Here is a 23643-nt window from a genome sequence, read left to right on the forward strand (position 1 = left end):
GAACCCACTCATTGACGAAGGCCATGGGCCCATGAAAGGGTTGGAGGTTGGGCAAGTCACGAGTGTGCCACCACAGCCTCCAGTTCTTGTAGACCTGCTTTACATTCCCCCGACTCAGGCAGTCGACCTTGGAGAAGATGTGGATGCAAAGGAGGTCGGGGTTGCTGAAGATGGGGTGGGCATTTGATAAAGCGTCCATACCTGGCAAAATAAAAAACAAAACCCCATATTTCAGTACCTTCAAACCCCAGTAATGGAAATGAGGAAGATCAAGACAAAAAACAGGAAAATACCACAGAATTATAAGCATGATCAGCTAATTCCCTAGACAATTCCCCCAAAATAATTTCTAAAGTCATGATCAGCCACCCACAACAACAAAGAACCATTAAAAAAAATTATAAAAAAAATTGGCCGAAAATCAAAAGCCCATAATTCAGTACCTTCAACCCCATTTATGGCGAAAGGAGGAAGATCAAGAAAAAAAAAACAGGAAAATACCATACACAATATAGCACATGCAGAAAAATAAGCAAAACCAAAATATAAAAAAAAAACGGAAAAATATAATTCAGTACCTAAAACCATTAATGGCGAATTGAGGAGGAACAAAAAATAGGAATATACCTTCAGGAGAATTCGGTTTTTGTAGTTCGTCTTGCTTAGATTCTCTAGCACAATTCCACATTAATGGCGATGCGTGAAGAGGGAAGGAAGAGGTTTTTTTCTCTTTGAAACAAGTATGTTCTTTTCTGAAAAGTGAATTGGCGAGGAAGAGGAAATAAAAAGGGGGATGGAATATGGAAAGCCATTAACCTTTCCAATTCTCGCGCCAATCTGCTGAAGGAAATGATGCCGTTTCGATGTTCGATGCCAACTTTTTTTTTAAATTTCTTTTTTTTTATAAAATCTTTCCATTTACTTTTTTTTTTTAATTTTTAAAACCTTTCCATATACTTTGGTTTTTTTGTCTTAAGAGTTTGACAATTAGATTTTAATGCATAGATTTTCGATGCCAGCTTTTCTTTTTCTTTTTTTTTAATTTTGTTTTTTCAAATCTTTCCATATTCTTTGGTTTTTTTGTCTTAAGAGTTTGATAATTAGGTTACCTTTCCTAAGATTTGTCCCATTTGTTAGATTTAAGCTAAAGGAAGGATTAGTATCGTAGGGTATACTAAGATCATCAACGACAATCCCAAATTTAAGTCTTTCAAGAAGTAGTAATCATAAATTAATACAAAGTATTACTTTCTTGTTCAAATTGGCATTAAGATTTCATTCTTGATACGTAAAGTAATCTTATGTAAACTTGCCTAAGGGAGAGATTATTAAATATTCGGGAAGTTGAATTAGATTAAATCTTTTAAAACACGTGAATGATTCATGTAAAGGAATCGATATATTTATATTGTAACATTTGCATTTTGATACGTGCATAGGAAGACGTTGAATCACTTACCTATTAATCAAGTAAATAGTTTATATAAACGAATTCACAGTGATATAACAAAGAAATGTAACTAATTGGAATGTGTTAAAGCGTAAGTTTTTTAAATCTTGTGAATTGTTTACACATAGGAATTCATAACTTTATGTAGCAGTGATAGCACCATCCACGTTTTGCTTTGTAAAGAAAAATTGGTTGAAAGATGGCTAGGATTAGCGCACATTCTTCTTTTTAAAATCACATGAATAACATTATCATAAAGGAATTCATATATTGATTTATATTGTGCCACCCACATTTACATCTCTAAATCACGTGTAGGGTTTACATAAAGAAATACAGTTTTGGAACTTGTATCATTAACATTTGAATGCATTTTTCATATTTGGTCTCTTGTTTTATATTGGGTTTACATAAAGCTTTGACTTTTCAACAGATTGTAAAATTGCGAGTTGACTTTTCAACATATTGTAACACTGCGAGTTAAACTGAAATGTGATTATAAGCATTTGAAACATGTAAGAAAAATCATATATGAGGTGCTCTAAATAAGTGGCTTCATTCATACTTCCTCCGTTCCTAATTAGATGACACGTTTCTTTTATCGCGTTTGCCAACACACAATTTTAACGATTTATTATCTCCATTATCAACATTGTAAAATTATAAAAAGTGAATATTAATAAAATATACATTAAGACGATTCAAACAAAATCCCACGTGATTATATTTTATCGTAGCTACAAATCACAAAAGCTAGTCAAAGTGTTGTTTGTGAATAGTGCAAAATCAAACTGTATCATCTAAAAGGAACGGAGGAAGTATATATATATACATATAAAGTTTCAAGGGGGGGGGGGGGGGTTAGAGTACGAGCACAAATCTCAACATCTTGAGATCATTTTCAAGGCAGAATAAACTGATTCACTTTTTAAAAACGAGACTTTGAAATTGCAGCGCAAAATATTGAACTTAAAACGGTTCCCGTTTAACAAAAACATCATTTCATCATAGCATAGTACGCTACAAATTCTGATTAATTCACTTAAACCGATCAAGTTTAAACAGCACATACCATAGTCCTACAAGACACATACTCCGAGTAGCAATACAGATCTTCTCACTAGACACAACATCCTTCACCATCAACAAGCAGTATGCACTTGGTACTAGTCTTCACCGTAACTAGAAACCTGTTTCCTACATTCAACTTAAAGGATTAGTGAGTTAATTAAGTAACCTAATAATATGATTTTTATATTTCACTTCCACCATGGTGAGATTGGACAAATAGTTTCGCATTCTTCGAGCTTGTCCTCCTTTGCCTTCACTAATTGGAAGAAATTCAGAGTAACTTTTGCCCCTAAAAAATGTGGACAATTCTAAGTAATTTTAAGGGTACAGAGTGAGCCATAAAGAGAAATAATGGAGACGTTATTAGATCGACTTTAACCAACTAATCTAGCTAACGTCTACTAATAATCACTTAACTACATTTAAACCAAGACAAAGTGAGAAACACACCGAAATATTTGACCAAAAGGTTATCACAAGAAACAACTCAAAGTCTCAAACAAGCACAGGTGCACAACAATGAGTCAATGAATATGTAAATATTTCGTATAAGGATAAATTTTTTTAAAGGATTAATTTTTTAAGTTTATTTTCTTAGATATAATAATCATATGCGTTAGATAGCCAATATTAATTTTTTAAGTTTTTTTTCCTTAGAAATAATAATCATATGCGTTAGATAGCCAATATACATTCACAATTGCCGTGCATCGCTAATAATAATGATAAGGATTAATATTTTTTAAAAGGATTAATTTTTTAAGTTTTTTTTTTTTTTCCTGTGAAACTTGATAAAATTTGATATATTTGCCGTGGGGAATACATTATTGCAATACTTTAGTTTCGGGAAGAAAAAAAAATAAAGGTCCCTGCTTTAAATTATTTACATAAGTCTTGGAATGTGCTATTCGTTTTGATAATTTTGCACTTTTAATGGTGTGATGAAATTTAACGTCCAGACAAATCAAATACTAATAGTACACAACAATTTTTTAAACCAAAAAATTTTGGGCACCCAAACTTATTACATTAGCTCATTTGGACTGTGCCCAAAGCTGGTCAAATGGGATAGCATTGATTATATGTAAATTAATGGGCTGGCTGTGATAGCATTGGACTGATTTTGACTGATATAGGATAGGACTGATGTAGCCATGTATTGACCATACCAATACACTACTGGGCCTCATTTCGATCATATTGTGCATTGCAGGTCCAATCACCCATGTCCAACATCAATTTCACGGTCATGTACGTGGCTCTCTAGATTATCGGGAAAAAACTCTTCCTTTATCATTTAAATATTTCTTAGTATATTTTTTTTGGATTTCTTATACTCGTAGTATTGAATTAATAAATTTATTTTTTCTTATATTTTTACTTTATTTTTTTCATTAAAATAATTCAATTCGTGGATTATAATCTACGTGGCATTAAAATTATAGATATATCAAATCTAATTCGTTACTTTTATTTAAGTGGCGACATAATTTTTTAATTCAAAAATAAAAAAATACAAAGATATATCAAATCTAATTCGTTACTTTTATTTAGGTGGCGACATAATTTTTTAATTCAAAAATAAAATACAAATCTTTCTTCTTATTGGTCGAAATAAGTATATTTCTTACGTGGCGCATTCGATTTAATTCGTGGATTATAATCTACGTGGCATTAAAATTTAGATATATCAAATCTAATTCGTTACTTTTATCTAGGTGGCGACATAATTTTTTAATTCAAAAACAAAATACAAATATTTCTTCTTATTGGTCGAAATAAGTATATTTCTTATGTGGCGCTCCGAATGCTCTCCAAAAATGCCTACTTGTTTATATATATATATTTGATTTTAAATCATTATAAAGCCCGGTCATATATTTATTGGACGGATCTGACTCATCTATAAGTTTATAATTGGGGCAAGTTTTTTATTTTTTGTTTGATTATTGAAACAAACTAGGGCAAGTTAGGGCTTTTATTTACCCATTGAATTAATTGCTCTGTCAGACTGACAATAAGGAAAATGGAACTATAAGCGAAATGAAATGAAAAACGAACGAATACGACAAGTATTGTAAATTTACGATAGATATCAAAATACAATACATAATAACACGAAGTACAAACTACTTTAATGGATATTGTCAATAAACCTGCTCAATGGGTTGAGTCAATGGAGGGGTCCCTAGGGTTAGTAGAATTGGTAAATTGTGGGTCACATTAAAATATAAGTGGGGCGGGTCGGGTCGAGACCATTCATTTTTGCCCCGACCTTTTTACTTTTGAAAAAAATTACATCTATTTTTTTATTTTTCGTAAATAAACTGGTATATGACTCTTTGACTTTTTATATCCGTTATACCAAGTGTTAAACTATGGAGAGAAACAAAAAAAATTAGAGAAGAATCATAGAAATATGGTTTATAATAGATTGAAAAAAAAAAACAAGTCGAACTCAGATTTAATATTGGAGAATTAGGTTAGGTCTCGTGCCACGCACGGTAATTTTCAATAACTATTTAACACTATATTATATTTTTTGACTTTCATATGTTATAATCATATCAATTGAATGTTGAAAATCAACAAAAATGGTAGGATAAATCACACTAATAATAATAACATGTGTCGTTCTTGGAAAGCAAGTATTATTGAAGTATTCATAGAGTACTAATCGATTGAAATTCTAATAATTATAAATTATTCAAGGAAATAAAAAAAAGCATCATTGATGATTTGATATTCGCATTTCATTGTTTAAGCTTGTAACTTCTATTACATAATTAAAAATAATCTAGAAAAAATTATATAATCTTGTTGTAATAAACGTATATAGTACATAATATTTCTTTCCTTAAAAAAAAAATCCATAACAAATTAGGTTAAGAATATTACTTTTAATTTTTTTGCTAAAGTTTATAGTTCTCAATATGTTTTATTTTGGTAAGATTCAATGAAATCTTCTATTATACTTTGTAGGAAATTAATATTTTAAATATTCAAAAAGATTTGTTTTTTAAGTAAATTTTTTTTTTCTCAAAAAAAAAAAAAAAACCTAAGGACACACCAAAAGATGACACGTGTCATTGCTGGCGTGTCTTTTAGTATATAAGTTAAATTATTATTATTACTATATAGTTATTATTATAGTTATTGATGAAAATAGAGCTGTTTGAATTTTGATATTACCCTCACATCTCAACATACTTTTTGCTAATGTGATTAATATATAGGTTTATTTTTAATTTTAAATCATTATAAAGGCCGGCCCATTTATTTATTGGACGGATTTAATTCATTTATAAATGAGGGAAGTTTTTTATTTTTTTATTTTATTATTGAAACAAACTGGGGGCAAGTTAGGGCTCTTATTAACCCATTGAATTAATTGCTCTGTCAGACTATCAATAAGGAAAAAAAATAATATAAACGGATGAACATAGCCCTGTGCCCCTGTCTTGTGCCTCCTCCTCCTCTCGCACCTCCCTCTCTCTCAGTTCTCCGTTGAAGCGCACTCAACGTCGCACTTGACGTTCGTCATTACAAACTATTTGTTCTCAGCAGCTTCTGAGGTAAATTGTCTCTTTTAGTAATCATATCAATTTCACAATCTAGGGTTCATCTTATTTAATTTATGTCAGTGCAGTAAAATTAGGGTTCGAAAATCTCAACTATTGGTTCTAAATACTAAGATTATGAAAGATCATTACAAGCGACTATGTTGCTAGAAAAGGAAATTATGAGCCTCATTGATTCTCATATCCCTGAAATTATGTTTGTTTGATAATTGAATCAAATTTGGTTGCTTTAATGTTAGGATTGAACTATGAAATTAGACCTCTTCTTCCTGAGCCCTGGGTGGCCGCCCCTTCTGCCCTCTGCTTATTTTCATTCATTGTGTTGCTTTCATTTTAATTTCAATTAATAAGTTAATCGTACGATAATCATTGATTAATGTAGTTGCTTTCTTTTAAGAATTCAATTTTTAGCATTACAATTAGTAATTTAGTTGCATTCTTTCTAATTTGATCTACTAATTCAACTAAATTAATGTAGTTTCTTTGTAATCTGATTCATTATTTGATTTTTATCATTTTCATCAATAATTTACTAATGTAATTTTTGAATTGGCCAATAAAATTATTAATATCTTCAGGTGATGATGGCATCAAAAATTAATGAATCGCAACTAAAAATTTGCCTACTAGTGGAGCATGGAACTGATGAGATGCCTCATTCGCTGTATACGATTGACCTACCAAGTGATCTGGAGCGGCAAACGGAGGTCGATTCTGAGGGGTTTCAAGAGTTATTACCCTTGGTAGTCTTCCCTCAGCGTAAGTTTCTGTACCAGACTGAATTCGTTAACCTCGGATCGAAAGTATACATCTTTGGAGGTGTTACATCTGATAAGCTTGACGAAGACCTATATAGAGCTGTACATGTCCTTGACATGAACGATCCTAAGCATGGGCTGCGCCGAGTTGCTTCCCTGAATGCCTCCAAGGAATGTCCTTGTGCGTTTGTGGCTGATGGTATGATCTACACGCTTGGGAAGGCCGAGAGAAAAGAAGCATCTGGCAAGTCAGGTTGTTTCGAGCGTTATATTCCTCGTATTGACAGGTGGGAAGTCCTTCCTGACCCCCCACTTCCGTGGGTTGACCTTTTTACAGTTGATTGGACTGGTCGTGTCACGGTTGTGGGTCGTGAGGTCTTCATAGGGAGTTATGGCAGGTATGCCATTTTTAACTTGGATATGTTAGAGTGGGCTGAACCGCCATCTGCATCTCTGGCTGAATGTTTCCCTTATGGTGCGCTTTATATCGATGGCTTCCTCTACCACCTAAGGGGAGGAGACCTTTGGAGGAGACCAGGTGCAGTTTGGGATCCTCACTATGTTCCCAAGCCTCTACAGATTGTTAGGAGAGGCCCCTTTCCCAAACATGATGGTTTTGGTAGTAGCAGCAAGGATATTCTCAAGAGCGCCTCTTTACAACCTGGGAAAGCGCAGGTCATGTCTACAGCTGCCGAATTAGCCGGCGAAGACAATACCTTCTTCACACATGGAAATTTTGATCCTTGGCGACTTCTCCTCCACTTGGGGGGCCCTTACTTCTGCTATCTTGTCACTGCCCAAAATATAAACTTGAAATGCCAAACGGTTGATTACTACACTCGTTTTGTAGGGATCATGATCTTTAAGAAGCCCCAAGGGGAAAATATCAATATTAATGAAAGCTGTCTTGTATCCTCGTTGATCTATAGAATCCACACCCCGTTCCGTAACTTTGCATATTGCCTCCGCTCCTGCGTTCTTGGTGATGTCCCGGAATGTAAGTTTTGTCTTCTCCCTTTGTTGTCTTAAAAATTAATGTGGTCTGATTGGTGGATTGCATGAGGCAAAAGAAGATTGCTTTCTTTAATATGTAGCTGCGATGGCTTTAGTTGTAGTCTGTAAAAAGTTGCCAGCTTATCTTTGAATTCATGTTATTTTTTTTAAAATCTTAACTTACACTATCAGATTTTTAATGTCTAAGGAGTAAGGACCTTAGTATGAGCCTTGGTTGCATGGACTTGAATACTTGAGCTTTGCTGGACTATGAAAGAACTTTTTGTAATTGAACAAAACTTCAAATGGGTTTTTTTATGTTTGGGCTCACCAATTACTATAACGAGTTTGAGACGAGCAATGGCCCAATTTGACAAGCACGTTTTGAGCTAGAGGTTATCGAACTTGGCGAGTATAGATCACGTTGTGTTGAGCACAGTTCAACTACGAACTACTCACTCAGCAAGAATCAGAAGCTGTCTGGTTACTCTGTCGGGTACATTGTGATAAGTAATGATATGAGTTTATGCATTGATAGGCCTTTCAACATGATATCTTCTGATAGCTGTGCTAGAAGCATGATCTGCCTGTGCTGCTGTGCATTGCTATTATTATTGCTGTTCTGACGTCTGAGATGTCAAATGTGTTCAATACTGCAGTCAATATGTATGGTTTTGCAATTGAATTGCTGATTTGTGTTCAGATTAAGATTTTTTAATTGCTATTGCATGAATTACATACACTATGGTTGGATAGCATTTAGCAACGTGGAGGGAAAGGTAGGGGAAGGAAAGATGAAACTTTCCAACCCCTTCCCTTCCACCATGGGGTGTCAAGTAAGTGATTTTGAATTTCACCCTCTTTCTTTCTTTGACTGGCTTAAACCAAGGTAGTCTGTGACGAAATAATTTTTAAAGGTATTTTTTAGAAAAAGAGGGAAAAAAAGGAAGATAAAAGGGATTTTTCCTCAACTACCCCTGAGGTTTGGCCTAATCCCCCATATACCCCCGAATTTTAGGAATTGCCTTAGGTACCCATGAACTTTGACCAATTCCCTCATATGTCCTTACTCTAACAAAATAGCCAACGTTGTTGGTCTTTTTATACCTTTTAGTCTTTTACCTCTCTTTCCTTCACTTGGCTCCCTCTTTCCTCTGTTTTATATCTTGACATGAGTACATGGGGGATTCAGCCAAACCGGGTACCTTTGAAACATCTGTAGTGACAAAATCCATTTAAATATTTTTATCTTAAGGGTAAGAAACTAAGAATCTCTTTGGATGCCTAATATCATTAAATTACCATGTTAAAAAGTCAGGGGCATTAAAGTAGTTTATAAATTGTAAATCGTTATTTTTTTTTCCTTAAATTTTGTATTCCATCTGTTCACTTAAGCATGATTGTGTTACATAATAAGGTGTTAATGGTGTTTATTGAATGAAATTGTTTGTTATTGATTACTACATAGCTTGAGGCCCTCTCTCATTATTCTTGTTTACATTTGTGTTATTAGTTGCTGTTGAACAGTTTGTTTTCTCCTCTTTATATTCACTGTCCATGGGGTATATTAAACTTATACTTCTACTGAAGATTGGGCATATATCAATCAATCAAAGATTGGTGCATATACAATTGTTAAATTTATAATTACAATCATGTTTGGTGGTCTTGAGTAAATCTTATCTGGCGTATCTTAAAATGCAGCCTGGAATAGAGTGGTGCCAAACAAAAAGCAGGAAAGCAGCAGGAGGACTAAAAAGAATGAGCTCTTTCATATGGCTGCGACCCAGCAGGGTAACCGTCTTCAGGTTGACAAGGATGTGTCAAAGGAATCTAAAACAGAGAACAATGTCCGTGTTGGTGATGTTGAGGAGGTTGGCAACCTTAAGAAGGTTTTGGCAGGTAGAGTACTAATATCGTGTTGTCCTATTCTTTTGTCCTTAATTTTCAATTCCATTCGGTACAGTTGAAACGAACATGGCTTAACTCTCTACTTGGCAAGTTTTATTCTGAATGTGTTATTGATAATAGTGTGTTTTTTGTTGCAGCTCAAGAGGAAGAACTCAGCAGGCTATATTCTGAACTGGCAAAGAAGGATACACTTTTGAAGACCTATGAGATGGAGTTGGTTAAGAACAAACCTTCAATTTAGTGTATCGTGAAATTTAGATGGGCGCTTACAGTGGAATGAGATAAGAAAGCAGAAGTATCTTGTTTATTGTTAATAATGTTAAGCTTGGAAACACCGTGAACTTTCACTGTTATAACTATTGTGCTACTACTTTATTTTTTGTTCTTGATCTTGCCTTGACAACTGCATTATCCTACATACGTAGTAGCAAAGACTATTTTCTTGCCAAAATCTTTGTATAATATGATTTCCTTTTTTGTCATATATTTGGGTAATGCCTTTTAGGTTTCAATGACTTAATCTATTAGCATTCTTTTATTAAGTAACCAATGACTTAAGGGAATATGATCTATAGCTTTGCTTTTTAGGTTTCAAAAATAAAACCAAAATCTCACTTAATAATCAAAACAAAAATCTGAAATGAAGGAATTCTTTTCTTGATTCTTCCCCTTATTTTGCTTTCTCAAAGGAAATAATACTGTATTTTTACGCTTAATCAATGGGGTCATGGAGAACTGCTTTTACAACACCGTTCATATCATCAGAAGTAAACCCATCATCCTTCATGTAGAAAAAGTGCAGCACCTTGTTATTTTCGAGAACACTTCCCTGCAAACTTTTGGAACTACACCTACATCGCCTCGCAATACTATTCTCAGCAGCTCTCTTCTTTTGTCTTCAATTGTCTGTCTTATTTCTCTAATAGCATCTTCTTTGCTTATAGTTCCATTTTCGCGAAGCATGTGTAAGGACACTGCGTTTAGCTTCCCTTCCTCTGCTTCTCTTTGAGGCAACAACCAAGATAATAATCTTCTTCTAAGGGTGTGTTTGGTTTGATATAAAAATGTTTTTATGGAAAATGATATTCCTTCCTCCTCTCATCCGGGAAAGCTAGTATGCAATTGTGGTTTTCCTCGGATATATGTTTTCCATGAAGACTAATTTTTCATTGAATTTGTTTTGCATCAAACCGAACAGAACCTAAATAAAAGCAACCAAACTAATCCTGTTCGGAGGTGAGTATGACTAAAGTGACTTGCCTGAAAGCCTTGATAATCGTTGAGGAGGCGGCCGCAAGGGCTCATCAACTTGAATAGATTATGGTACTCATTACTTCTAATAACCTCCTCAGATTGCCTGGGACCGATGAAATACAGAGCTGGAAGAACGATTGGCCCCAAGGCAAAAGATATGTAGCCATTGTCCATGTATTCTTCCTCTGTAGGCACTGATTTGTTCCTCGCCATCTCTGCTTCTTTCCACATTGACTTTACGAGGCTCAACCACTGTCACACAATCAGTCCCAAGGAACAGATTAAATATTACCCCATCTCATGGCTTGCGTATTATGGAAGAACAACAAAGAAAATAAGAAAGCTTACAATCTCAACCAAATGATTAGTTATGTTACGATCTTGCCAAGTACATGCTTTTTCAGCAATTTCATAAATTGTGTCCTGGACTGCTGAGAATATAACGTGAACATTCTCTGAACAGGTTTGGATACTCTTACCTGCATCCCACCTGCCAATTTCAGCTGGTTTTCAATCACACGACGCAATTTAGGGGGAGAAGGAGTTGTGGCTTGTGCGTTTAGGGAGAAGTGGGGTAAGAACACATACTTGTCAAACAACTGAATAAGATTTAGTTGCTCCTCTTCTGAGCTGCCAACATCAAAGAAGTCATCAACCACAGTAGTCAGAACACCGTTCTTTGCCCATGAAATGCGTGCATCAGCTAGTTCAGGGGAGGAAAAGCTTGCAGCAGCAGAAAAGTAGCAGTAGCTAAGCTTCTGCCTAGAAAAGGCTAACTGGTCCAATTTACACTCTGCAAGCCATCTGCTTTCACATGGAAAATAATTTTGGAGCGCTTTATGAGAAGTTGAGAACATAAGAAAGCTACATTACAAGTGTAAAAGAAGTTAGGGCAGTTTATACCTCTGAAGTTGTTTAAATTCCTGGAAATGTATGATTGGCAATAGCTAAAATCATCCTTTGCTAGTTGTAGGAAAACTTTATTGCAGAAGTTAGTGCAGCTGAGATATGAAGTGTGTTATCATGAACACTTGAGAACAGATAGGCAATTACAAAAGAAAATATTATGAGTCAAACATGATACAAATTCGGAAATTTATCAGACTACTGCTACCTTAAAGAAGACTTCAAAATCCTTATTTCATCCAAGTTATTTTGTTCAATGCATTTTCTGCTTTGCAAGCGCTCTAAATTTGCATGGTAAGGGCTCTTTAGGCTGTCAGCAACCTGTGAAACAGAAAGGTGAGCCTAAGAGATGCCCTCTGAGTGTTCTTTAGATATGGCATGTATTTATGAACATATTACCTCTTGGATAAGATTTTTTCTGAACCTGTCTGCTTTTGTTGAATATTCAGAGATTCTCCCTTCAAGAAAGTGCCTTGAATTTGTTGCTTGCTTCTCTAGATAAGATTCATGAGCATATATTCTAAGTTGAGATGCCCTAAAGAGTTCCAAAGCAGATCTAATGTTCTCCGAGTGTCCTCCGAATTGGTGAAAACAGCAGTCTTCATCATGGACTTCAGCCAACAGTTCTATTCCAACAAAATAATATATGCATGTTCATTCAAGAACTAGAATATATTTTCACCACCAAAATCATACATAGAATATCTTATTACCATTGAGATCAAACACCAGGTTAATGATAAGTATAAAAACATACCTGAAGATACATCATATCCATCATCACGTAGCAACCGAAATGCCATCCTAGTGGTAATGACATCAGAAAATATCTCTTCATTTCCTTGCTCCCACAGTCTGCCCATTAACAATAAGTTCACAGATTATAAAATATACCAACTAGAACTAACTTTAATGATATACTACATACTTTCATCAAATGTTATTTGATCAACACGTATACTACATGCTCAAATCTTACCTGAAAGTTTCATTCAACGCAGAAGCAATCTCTTCTTTAAAATACCCATTGATTCCAAATTTTTGAAGGGTGTCAACCATATGAAGCCGGAAATATGCATCAAGTGGGTATGCAGTTGGGACTGAAAATAAAGAAAGACCGTAAAATTAAAGCATAATACATAAATGTTAATACTGTAGAGATAGCAGAAATAAGCAGGTAACCTGCATTTGCAAATTTCTGCAATACTGAAGACAGATAGCTGTAACAATTTGGATCTTGGAGCGCAGAAAAAGCAGCTGCTGTTGTGGATGGTGAATTAAACAAAGAGCCATTCTTCCTTTGATAATCCATTACCATTTTCCAGTCTTGTGATCCTCCCATTGCTTCCGAAATATATGCCAAAAAAAAATTCCTTGCCTTGGAGTCCTTTCCACGGACAATAATACAGAGAAATGTTAAGTTTTTGTTCTGAAAGAACAGAGCTTCATCATCCAGTATAAGCTGCACTTGCATGGATTCTGACAGCTCTTAAATGAGAACTGTAAAGTGTAAACATCACAAGAATCACGGCTATAAATAAGAGAACTGGAATGAAACAGTATACCTTTTGAGCTCTAAATTCTTCTTTCGAAGCACAGCATCAATATCTGAAGGCGCCAAATGAAGATTCACTTCCATATTAAGAGCCTTCTCAATCATACTAGGAAAAATGACATCAAATCCAATCGGAGAGTGCTGCTCTTCATCCATTGCCGAAGCAAAATGTGACACAATAAAGTCAAGGCCTGCCAAAGGGAGGAAAAAAAATTAAAAATAAAATCAGTTTCTTCCTCTAAGAAATTCATGCAGCAAGTCCCTAAGAGTTTACCCTTTGTCGTCTGTTCTTCTTCTCCTACAGACCATCTTTTGAGCGCGAGGACACAAGCCAGTGTGGAAGAAAGCGAGTCTTTGACTAGAGAGCTATCTCGATGATCAAGAACACCCCAAGAACCATCATGCAGCTGGTTTTCCAATATCCAGTCAGTACTCCCTGGAAAACAAGGAGTGCTTGGCGCTGCAGGAGAAGGGGCCATTGCTACCCACGCAGTGTCATAAGCTGATATTGAAAGTTCAGCTTTTCGAAACATGTTTCGTATTCTTTCTTTGGCATCCTCAAACCTCTGATTATCGAGTTTGACATATCTAATTAGTTTACATACGGAGTTTGCAAGAATGTAGAATAATGATTACACTACCTGTATATCAGCATTAGCTGTTCTGTTTATAGAACAAGATATTCTACAAAACTCTGGCCAAGTAATATTAACAAAGTCAGAGATTGTGCCAGAAATCGTCTAGTTACAGTAATAACGTAATACAATAAATGTACATACGCCATAATTATAAGGCCTAGCAATGTCCTATATGACTATACACACGTGCACACATAAAAGCAAAAACAGGAATTAGATAAAATTATAAAAATGGGAAAAAGAGAGAAGGGGAAAAACCTGGTGGGAGACGAGGACAGCAGCTGAGTTGGTGGGGAGAAACAGAGAAAGACATGAAGAAACTTGGCAATCAGAAACCCAAAAACGGATTTCAAAACAGAAAAACCCTGAAACTGATCAAAATTCAAATTTTCTGAATTTCTTGGAATTTGATACTTGGTATTTATGTTTGACACTAGAAAACAAATTTTATATAACTATTTTTTTTGGGGGGGGGGGGGATTTTGTGTTCTTTAATATTACCCCATTTCCAAAAATGGTAGTGTATCACATTTTTGGAACAGTTACTCAAGTATAATTCAAACACTGTGAAATGAAAGTGATAAAGCTCCTCTTTCTATTGTCTGCTTTCCTACTTTTTCTTTGGCCTTATCATGTGTGACTTGTTTCCAAAATGAGGGAAAGGTGGGATAATAGATGATTTATTACCATAAAATTTTGATCCTTTTCTCACAGAAGGAAAAAAAAAATTACAGTAAAAGAAAAGATTTACATTGTCGAATTTACCTTAATTACACTTCATTATGAAAAATTAAGTAGAAAAAGGTTAATGCAATCAGATAAGTTCATATCAAGTGGATAGAACGTTAGGTGAATCCTTCAAATCATATTTTCTGATGGAATCATTATATAGCAGCAACCAATATCACTTTCCCAATTTTTTGTTGATTAATTAAGAAGAAATTGAATATTAAAACGTTTGTACCCTCATATATATCCCGTAACAATAAATAAATAAAAAGAAGTGATAATTGTAAACAGTATCGCCTTAAGGAAGTTAAAAGTAAAAGATATTCAAGCAACATTCTAGAGTCAAAAAAGAAAAAAGAAAAAAAAATAAACAGCTTTCACGAAGGGTTCTCCCTGTTTGAGGTGCTCAAATTCGAGATTTCCAGAAAACGAAACAAATTACAAACATATTCAGTAAAATGCACTGGAAAGAATGTCAATATGCCTTCTTACAAATCTTTCGTTCTAATGCAGAGCAACAAATGTATTTTGGTGAAAATTGGAGTTGCAAGTTTAAAACTCCACAGGAAAGAGATGATACACAATTCCTAAGTGAATCCCCTGCTCCTTGGAAGAAAAAATAAGAAAGAACGAAATCTGCAATAAAGATACCAACCAGAGATAAAACAACAGCTGAAGTAGTGGACTCCCCAACACCCTTAGCACCACCAATGGTTGTTACACCCCAAGCACAGCTCACGATTGCAATTATTCCACCAAAAACCTGGGACTTCATCATGGCACTAATAATATCCCATGACCGAAGTGCTCTCCGAGCAGAGTCCAAAATCATTATGTACCTAACTCCGTAAACACTATCAGCCAAGAAGGCACTAGCTGCCATCCCCACTATGAAACACATCAGGGTCAAAAAAGGAAGAGCTACACAAGAAGCAATTACCCTAGGTATGACAAGGTAATCGACAGGATTTGCCCCAAGAACTCTCAGTGTGTCAGTCTGCTCAGAGACCTGCATGGTTCCGAGCTCCGCAGCAAAAGAACTTCCAATACGACCTGCCACCACAGTTGATGTAACCACAGGGCTTAGTTCACGAGAGAAGGCAAGAGCTAAGACCCCACCAATGGATCGGTTCAGCCCTAACCGGGTGAATTCCCGAACAAATTGGATAGTAAATGCCATCCCCACAAAAGCTGATGTCAGAAGACACACCCCAACTGATTTAGGACCAACTCTTTCCAGCTGTTGGAGGGTGTTTTTCCAGTGGATTTTACCCTTCAGAGCCCTATATATTACTTGCCCTGCCAAAATGAGAACTGATAAGCCCCTCCACAAGTACCTAGGAGGTGACCAGTTGGCAAATAAAGTCTCCATCTCAAGAGTGGGAGAATGATTTATGCTTGAGCTTTCATCGGTTGGTACGGCATCTGGAAAATTGTCATTGGAATTAGGAATGGCTGACAATGCTGTACGTTGGATGGGTTTTAGTGAATGAATAAATCTTCCAGCAGCATGAGGTCTTTGAGCACAGTGAGAGAAAGCAAGTGTTCTGATTTCGGTCCATTTAAAATGTCCAGTAGTATCTCTCCTGCAGTTGGTCCAGCAACTCTGGGACTTAAAGCTAAAATTCAAAAAGGAAAATAATTCAATCATTAGGCACAGGAAACTACAACAGTAGTCTATGAACTACTTCAAAATGGAACAAAGAGGAGATACCTGCTAGAAAAGCATGGACTGCAATAACTGAACTGTATGCATGATCAGTCCTTCTATTCAACTCTAACACAGTTTTATTCAGAAAATAATGCCCTAAATCCCTACTTTTCCCAGTAGAGGTGGTGGAAAGGCATAACGCCTCATGCCAGAACACTCATTTAGCTGGTAACCAGGCAACCTAAATCAGTTGATAGTAACAAAAAAGTTCGAAAATATAAAGATGATGATTCATAGAATGGAAGTGTGCAATTTTGAAGGTTGAGAAGCCAACACTAGCTATTCTAGTACTAAGCTAGATGTAACAATACGATCAAACAATCTAAAGTGGCCTCAAAACTTTAATCTGGACAGTTAAACTTCAAAAGGGAGATATTTGAGTGTCTTCAAAGATAAAAGCACTAGTCAAATGAAAAAGAAGCAGCCTGAACACAAGAATTAGTGTGTTTTTTTTTTTTTTTTCTCCCCAAATTCTCTTCAAATAAATTTCTCTCAAATTTGCAACTGGCAGTCTGGCACACTATCTCTGGTACATTAGAGCTTTTATACTGATGGTTTGGCCACAACACTATCACATGAATACTCAATGATAATTGTGATTGTCTGACAAAGCCCACAAATTGACAACACAAAGATTCATAATAATGGAAAGAAGCCAAGAGCATCGTGAATACTTAAAGGAGTCCAAAACTTTAGAGCAAAATCATGATCAGCTTGTTAGAGTTTTCTTTTGCTAACAATTAGAGCATCATTTAACACTACACCTGGATCCTTAAATCCATTTCCCCAATAGCTAAAAGTCCTTTCATGTAGTCAATTAACTTGCTTTTTAGCTGTAATTGCTCCTAACGAATTCAGCCTATGTAACCACCTATTTCCATGGTAGAAGGCCAGAAGCTAACAAGCAGTGTATTTAAAAGTTTACATTCAACTTGCAGTTCGGAAAGAGTCAAGCATGAGGTAACATTATAAACAGGGATCATGCTAGGTAAATAATACTCCTACTTCAAAAGGACTCTAACTCCGTATGAGCATCAAAAGACTCGATCATGCCCAAACCCATTGGAAGCAATTAAGATACTTCATCCAAAACTAATCAATATCAAGGACCTGCCGTCCATCTATTCCAATATCCTCCGGTAAAACGAGTAATAGGTTGTTAACAACCAATTAGACTAACCCTACACATAATAAACCGTTTAATCCCTCTCTCAATCAAATCCCTAACACAAAATCAACTTTTGACTCCTACCCAGATATCTAATTTCACAAATTCCTCTTAGTTTCTATATTTTCACTGATTAAAACCTCATTTTCTCCATAATTAAAGCTCTAATTAGTACTTTTTCAGCCACATTGAGTCTATCTCTCAAATAAGAATTGCTTCTAGCTATAAAATAAGTACTCACAACAATCAATTCACACACGCCAACAATTTATGAAATACAATAAAATTAATAAAATACAGACAAAGGACAACAATTAGTTCAATGACAAACTGGAAATCTAATTCTGAACAACATTATATCAAAATTGAACTAATGGCGCATAATTACTAACCAGTAACAATTTATAGAAAAAAAAGAGAGAGAGAGAGAGAATAATCGAATTATGGAATGATAAAGAAGATCGGATAATTCGAAGGTGATACATACCTTTTCTTTGTCTGCTGTCGTGAAGTTGATTCAAAGTATTAAATTTTGATTTATTAGAAATTTAAAGATTGGAGTTATTTGGAAAAAATGGAGGAATACAGTGAACTCAGAACAGCGAACTGAGAGGAGTGAGAAATTTGACGAAGAAATGAGATACGGAGTAGGGAGGAATTGAGGATGGGGAAAAATGATATCGGGAGATAAAATTTTGTTTCATTTTTTTACTCGTACGTTACACAAACATGGAAATGAGCAAATGGCTGAAACATATATTCGTACATAAGTATATATTTATCAAAGGTTGTATAAACATTGAGATGTTTAATTGACGTTTACAAGTTTAGGATTATTTAGGAAATGATGTAACTGTCAAAATGTATAAGAAAGTCAACTACTCCTAAAATAAAAGGATAACCTTACATCCAAGCCAATAATTGCAACAAGAGGGGAAAGGAGAGGAGAGATGAAAGAGGCGGACAGAGAAAGATGCGGACATAGAAGAGAGGAAAGAAGGAGAAGAAAAGAGAGGAACGAGAAGAGAAGAAAGAAGGAGAAGAGAAGAGGCGGACCAGGAGAGAGAACGAGAGGAAAGAGAAGAGAGGAAAAAAAGAAAAGGGGCGGAAGAGAAAAGGGGGTTAGGGTTAGGGTTTATAGAAAGATCCTTTTTTAAAAAATTTATATTCCGACGGAAAATCCGTCGGAAATGACCTTTCCCGACGGAATATTCCGTCGGAAAGTACAAATATTCCGACGGATTTATATTCCATCGGAAATTTTCGACGCATTATTTGAATTTGTCGGAAATATACGACCAGAAGAAAAATCCGTCGGAAATTTCGAATTTTCCAACAGAATTACATGTCCGTCGGAACCAGTCCGTCGGAAATGGGTTGTTTTCTTGTAGTGGTTATTGAGTTTATTTTCAAAAAAAAAAAAAAAATAAAAAATAAAAAAACAAATGCATAGAATTTAAGTATTGGGGATTTGGAGTTTTGTGGTGAAATGCTGCAAAATAACTCTTAAATTAAACTTCCTCCGTTTCTTATTAGATGACACGTTTCATTTTGACGCACAAAGGAGGAGTGAAAGAGAAAATCAAAAGACAAATATACCCTTACTCTCCCTTTTCCCACCTACTCTTCTCCTTCTCCTTGTTCAGTGAACCGAACCAACATCCAGCAAGGCAACAACTAATTAAGCTACGGCCCACCAGGCCACCACCACCTTGGCCTTTGTCTGTACATAAGCAACTGCCACCCCCACCATGTCTAACCTTAGCTGCCGCTACCCAATGCAACTGTCTCCTTTCAAGCTCATCAGTCATAACTACACAATTTAAAACTATCAGACTTAAATTCGAATCCAAAATAACCACCTTTAATTTGACGGCGAAGTTACTAACAACTGTTAGGTTTACAGTGAATTTCTAACAAGAATTCACTTATAATATCAAGAAATACTTAATAAAATGTGTGGGAAACAAAACCTAAAGATATTATTACAAGACAAAATAATGTAATTAAACAAACACAACAATGGTGTTCCAATCAAGTATTATAATCTATGAAATTACAGAAATTTCAAGGGAAACACTAGTATGAAGACTTAAACACTTGCCTAAACTCCAAACCAATCAACGAACACATGAACATGAGAATCGCGATGTCCCTTGAGACTATGACCTTGATACACTGTCAAAGGCGTATGAATACTTTCCTAAAGGGATTAATTTCCCCCACACGGTGCTTGGGTTGATCCGGAAATTCCCTTTGAGATACAATTGACAGCACTTTCCGTTCTTAGCACAAAGAATCGAAAACCGATGGATGATTCACAACGAAGACTAAAATCAAGAGGTTTTATAAAATAGAATCAACCGTCGTATAAAACCGCAAAACGGCAAGAAGCGCGGGCGCGAGCGAAGAGGCGCGGGCGCGCCACACAGAAGCGCGGGCGCTCCACCAGGAGGAGCGGGCGCTCCTATTCTGGAATCCCAACTTTCTGATTTTCCAGGAAGTTGCCGCGATTTTAGCGCGGTTTAGGCGCGGGTCGCGCCATGCCATGACGCGGGCGCGCCAACCGGAGGCACGGGCGCGCCTCCAAACTTTTCCAGAATTTCCAGAAACTCATCGCGGTTTATGCGCGGTTTTGTCGCGGGTCGCGCCTAGCTGGCGCGAGCGCGATTCAGGAGAGCGAGCGCTCCTTCGACACTCTAAATTATCAACAACAACAATAGTGGAAGACAACTTTAATTACATGTAATTACAACCCGAATCCATAGTCTAAAAAAAACCGAAATCCTTTGAAGTTTCAAACTAAGTTGCACAGAAACGGATACGCGTACAAAAACGGGTACGGGGACGGGGACGAAAAACGGCAAAACGAAAATTCCTAAAAACGGGTACGGCAAAAAAAATCAGAAATATTAAAATTCATACGATGTTTATAAAATAATCCATACAATGTTTTTATAAAGGAAAAAAATAGGGGTAATACCAAGTTCCCTCTAGGTTTTCCTTGGGAGGGTTTCGTTCTAGTGCTTGACTAGGGTTTCCTTTTCTTGAGGTTTTTCTCGATTTGTATCGAGTTCTTGCACGTTTTTTGTTGATTGATCGTTTTAGATTACTGATAATGGCGAATTTAGACTATAATTATCTATCTCTCATAAAACCTGTTGACGAATAAGATGTTATCACGGAGGCTTCGAAAGCAGAGAAGGTGGAGGAAGTTATTGAATGGGATGATAATGGTGAAGATGATGAGGATGCTCGTATAGAACTTGCTTTGGTAGGGAAAATTTGGACGAATAGAAATGTGAATGCTAACGCATTCATAGCAACAATGAAGGAAGTATGGCATCTAAACATGGCGTTGATATCTCGAACATTGGGAAAAAATGTTCATGTTCAAATTTCATCATTGGAGGGACAAATTAAATACAAGGTGTTGGAAGAACAACCTTGGCATTTTGACAGTCATGCTTTGATTCTTGGAGAGACGACGGATACGATTAAACCCTCTGAAACTCAACTCCATTTTCTGCCAATGTGGATTAGGGTTTACAACCCCCCCCCTTAAGGGGCGGCTTAATCTGAGTAATGTGGAGAAAATAGGAAATAAATTGGGAACGTTTGTTAAGATGGATAATTCTGCTCAGAATGGGATTGACAAATCAATTCGAATTTGTGTGCCTTGTTGATGTTCGTAAACCCCTTGCAAAATCAATTAGATTAAAGATGAGAGGAGGAATGGAGGATAGCTTTGATGTTCGATATGAAAAACCCCCTATTTTCTGTTTGTATTGCGGGAGAATGGGGCATGGAGTGAAGGATTGTGATGACTGTAGAGAAGTTGAGGAGCCGGTGTTTTCTTATGGGGTGTGGATGAAAGCATCACCATGGAAATATAGTACCAATTACAAGAGAGAAGAGAGCAGGAAGGAGGGAGGAAGTTGCGCGAGACCCCTGTTCATTACGAAGCCAAAATAGCATGTTGAACAGCTTAACCCCTACACAAAGGTGAATGAGGTAGTAGATAAACTAGGCGGAGTTGAATTAAGTAGTTCTGAGGGAGATAAGAATATCTCACTTCACCAAAGTAGTGAGATATTTATGTTTAGCAGTGGAGAAAATATAAAGAATTTGGTTGTTTCGCACCTTGATGTGAGTAAGGGGAGTAGTGGAGAAGGTTTCTGGGAAGATATGGAAGCGAAACCCGAGAGACAGTGATCATAGTATGGAAGGTGAGCTGAAACTATCAGAAGAGAAAAGGAGGGGTCGTGATGATGGAGGGAGCATTAATAATCTGATGGCAATAGATGATAATGATAGAAGCAAGAGGAGAGTTGTTGCACAAATGGTTGATCGAGTGGCGAGCCCCACCAATAGGGCTCTCCGTGAACAATGAGTTACACCCTCTCATGGAATTGTAGAGGCCTGGGGAGCACCTCTGGAATTAATACTCTGAAACGTGTGGTGTTTCTAGAGAGCCCCCAATTGGTGTTTCTTTCGGAGACACGCTTGAAGAGGCATGAGCTTGAAAAAATTAAAAATAAGTTGAATTGCAATGCTGCTTTGATTGTTGAATGTGAAGGTGAAGGGAGAAGAAGGAGAGGTGGTCTTGCGCTATTGTGGAAAAATCCTTTGGATGTGATTGTTAGACCTTTCTCCCAAAATCACATTGATGTTTGGGTGAACTCGGCTTTACATGATGGATGGAGATACACTGGTGTAGTGGTGTCTATGGGTACCCCGAGGAGGAGAACAAGCACAAGACGGGAATTTTACTGAAAAATCTGATGGATACGAATGGAGAACCGTGGTTGTGTGGAGGAGATTTTAACCTCATGTTGCTTTCTAGTGAGAAACAAGGTGGCTGAGACTTTTGTAATGTAGAAGCTGAAATTTTGCACGAAGCTGTACAATTCTGCCAGTTAATTGATATTGGCTACATTGGTCATGACTTTACTTGGACCAATAACAGGGGAGGCATCGAAAATGTACAAGAACGGCTGGATCGTTTCTTTGCTAATCAAGCATGGAAGGACTGCTTTCCAGGCTCCTTTGTCACGCATCTTTCCAAGAGATGGTCAAACCATCTTCCTATATTATTATGCATCAAAGAAGCCTTACACACCCCGAAGAAAAAAGAAGAAGAAGGTAAGGCTTTATCGCTTTGAGGAGATGTGGCTGAGGGATGAAAATTGTGCTGCTATTGTAGAAAATGCGTGGGATAGGGGAGCTGAGGTGACATTTGCTCAAAAATTGCTTTCACTTCGGCAAATTTGAGTGCTTGGAGTATGGAAAAATTTGAAGACTTTGTTAAAGAGATGAAAGATTGTAGAGCGAACATGGAGAGTCTTATGAGAGAGACTCAAACGGATAAGGTGATCGCTCAAATGCGAGCTATAGATGATCGGATGGATGAGTTGGAGCGGAGGGAGGAATTTTACTGGAAGCAAAGAAGCCAGGAGGAATGGTTAAAAAATGGGGACAAAAATACAACCTTCTTTCATAATAAGGCAAATCAGAGAGCCGAGAGAAATAACATATATAAAATAACAAATGTGGCTGGTAGTACTTTCTTTTATGAGGATCAGATTTCCGCGGTTTTGGTGGACTACTTCACTGATCTTTTCGCCTCTATTAGCCATGTTGAGGTGGAGCCTTTCATTGACAAGGTGGAGGAGAAGGTCATTGATAGATAACGCGCCACATTGTCTACCCCGTACAATGCCGAGGAGGTTCGAGAAGCCCTGTTCTAAATGCATCCCACAAAAGCACCTGGCCCCGATGGTATGTCGGCTATCTTTTTTCAAAAATTCGATCTGGGATATTGTTGGTGTTGATGTTGTTGGGAAAGTACTTGATATTTTCATTAATAATGGTGACATAAGCTCTATTAATCAGACTCACATTGTTCTCATTCCGAA

General features: G+C 36.4%; 2 protein-coding genes and 1 pseudogene across 4 annotated transcripts; 1 reads left to right on the top strand and 2 right to left on the bottom strand.

Annotated features, from left to right (window-relative positions):
* The first annotated feature begins 5917 nt into the window (after nucleotides 1–5917).
* Nucleotides 5918–10248, top strand: LOC110718721. Its single transcript, XM_021897612.1, has 4 exons — nucleotides 5918–6096; nucleotides 6681–7857; nucleotides 9558–9755; nucleotides 9902–10248. The coding sequence occupies exons 2-4, from the start codon at nucleotides 6684–6686 to the stop codon at nucleotides 10003–10005; spliced, it is 1476 nt and encodes a 491-aa protein (XP_021753304.1). The 5' UTR covers nucleotides 5918–6096; nucleotides 6681–6683; the 3' UTR covers nucleotides 10006–10248.
* A 152-nt stretch (nucleotides 10249–10400) lies between these two features.
* LOC110718723 lies at nucleotides 10401–15028 on the bottom strand (annotated as a pseudogene).
* Nucleotides 15029–15144: 116 nt separating this feature from the next.
* Nucleotides 15145–18719, bottom strand: LOC110718722 (protein TRIGALACTOSYLDIACYLGLYCEROL 1, chloroplastic-like). Of its 3 annotated transcripts, none has more exons than XM_021897614.1 (3): nucleotides 18213–18719; nucleotides 16561–16722; nucleotides 15145–16465 (listed from the first exon to the last, which is right to left on the bottom strand). In XM_021897614.1, the coding sequence occupies exon 3, from the start codon at nucleotides 16216–16218 to the stop codon at nucleotides 15322–15324; it is 897 nt and encodes a 298-aa protein (XP_021753306.1). In that variant the 5' UTR covers nucleotides 16219–16465; nucleotides 16561–16722; nucleotides 18213–18719; the 3' UTR covers nucleotides 15145–15321. The 3 variants fall into 3 exon arrangements, with proteins under 3 accessions (XP_021753306.1, XP_021753307.1, XP_021753305.1); XM_021897615.1 differs by having other exon boundaries at nucleotides 16561–16738; XM_021897613.1 differs by lacking the exon at nucleotides 18213–18719 and having other exon boundaries at nucleotides 16561–18138.
* Nucleotides 18720–23643: the final 4924 nt, after the last annotated feature.

The sequence above is a fragment of the Chenopodium quinoa genome, unplaced genomic scaffold (assembly GCF_001683475.1).
Source record: "Chenopodium quinoa cultivar QQ74 unplaced genomic scaffold, ASM168347v1, whole genome shotgun sequence".
In the NCBI taxonomy this organism is placed as follows: Eukaryota; Viridiplantae; Streptophyta; class Magnoliopsida; order Caryophyllales; family Amaranthaceae; genus Chenopodium; species Chenopodium quinoa.

Bases quoted from the DNA above. Each gene is read 5' to 3' on its own strand.
- LOC110718721 (XM_021897612.1), top strand. From the start codon at position 6,684: ATGATGGCATCAAAAATTAATGAATCGCAACTAAAAATTTGCCTACTA. The intron at 7,858-9,557 runs GTAAGTTTTGTC...CTTAAAATGCAG, and splicing joins TCTTGGTGATGTCCCGGAAT to CCTGGAATAGAGTGGTGCCA. The intron at 9,756-9,901 runs GTAGAGTACTAA...TTTTTGTTGCAG, and splicing joins CCTTAAGAAGGTTTTGGCAG to CTCAAGAGGAAGAACTCAGC.
- LOC110718722 (XM_021897614.1), bottom strand. From the start codon at position 16,218: ATGGAGACTTTATTTGCCAACTGGTCACCTCCTAGGTACTTGTGGAGG.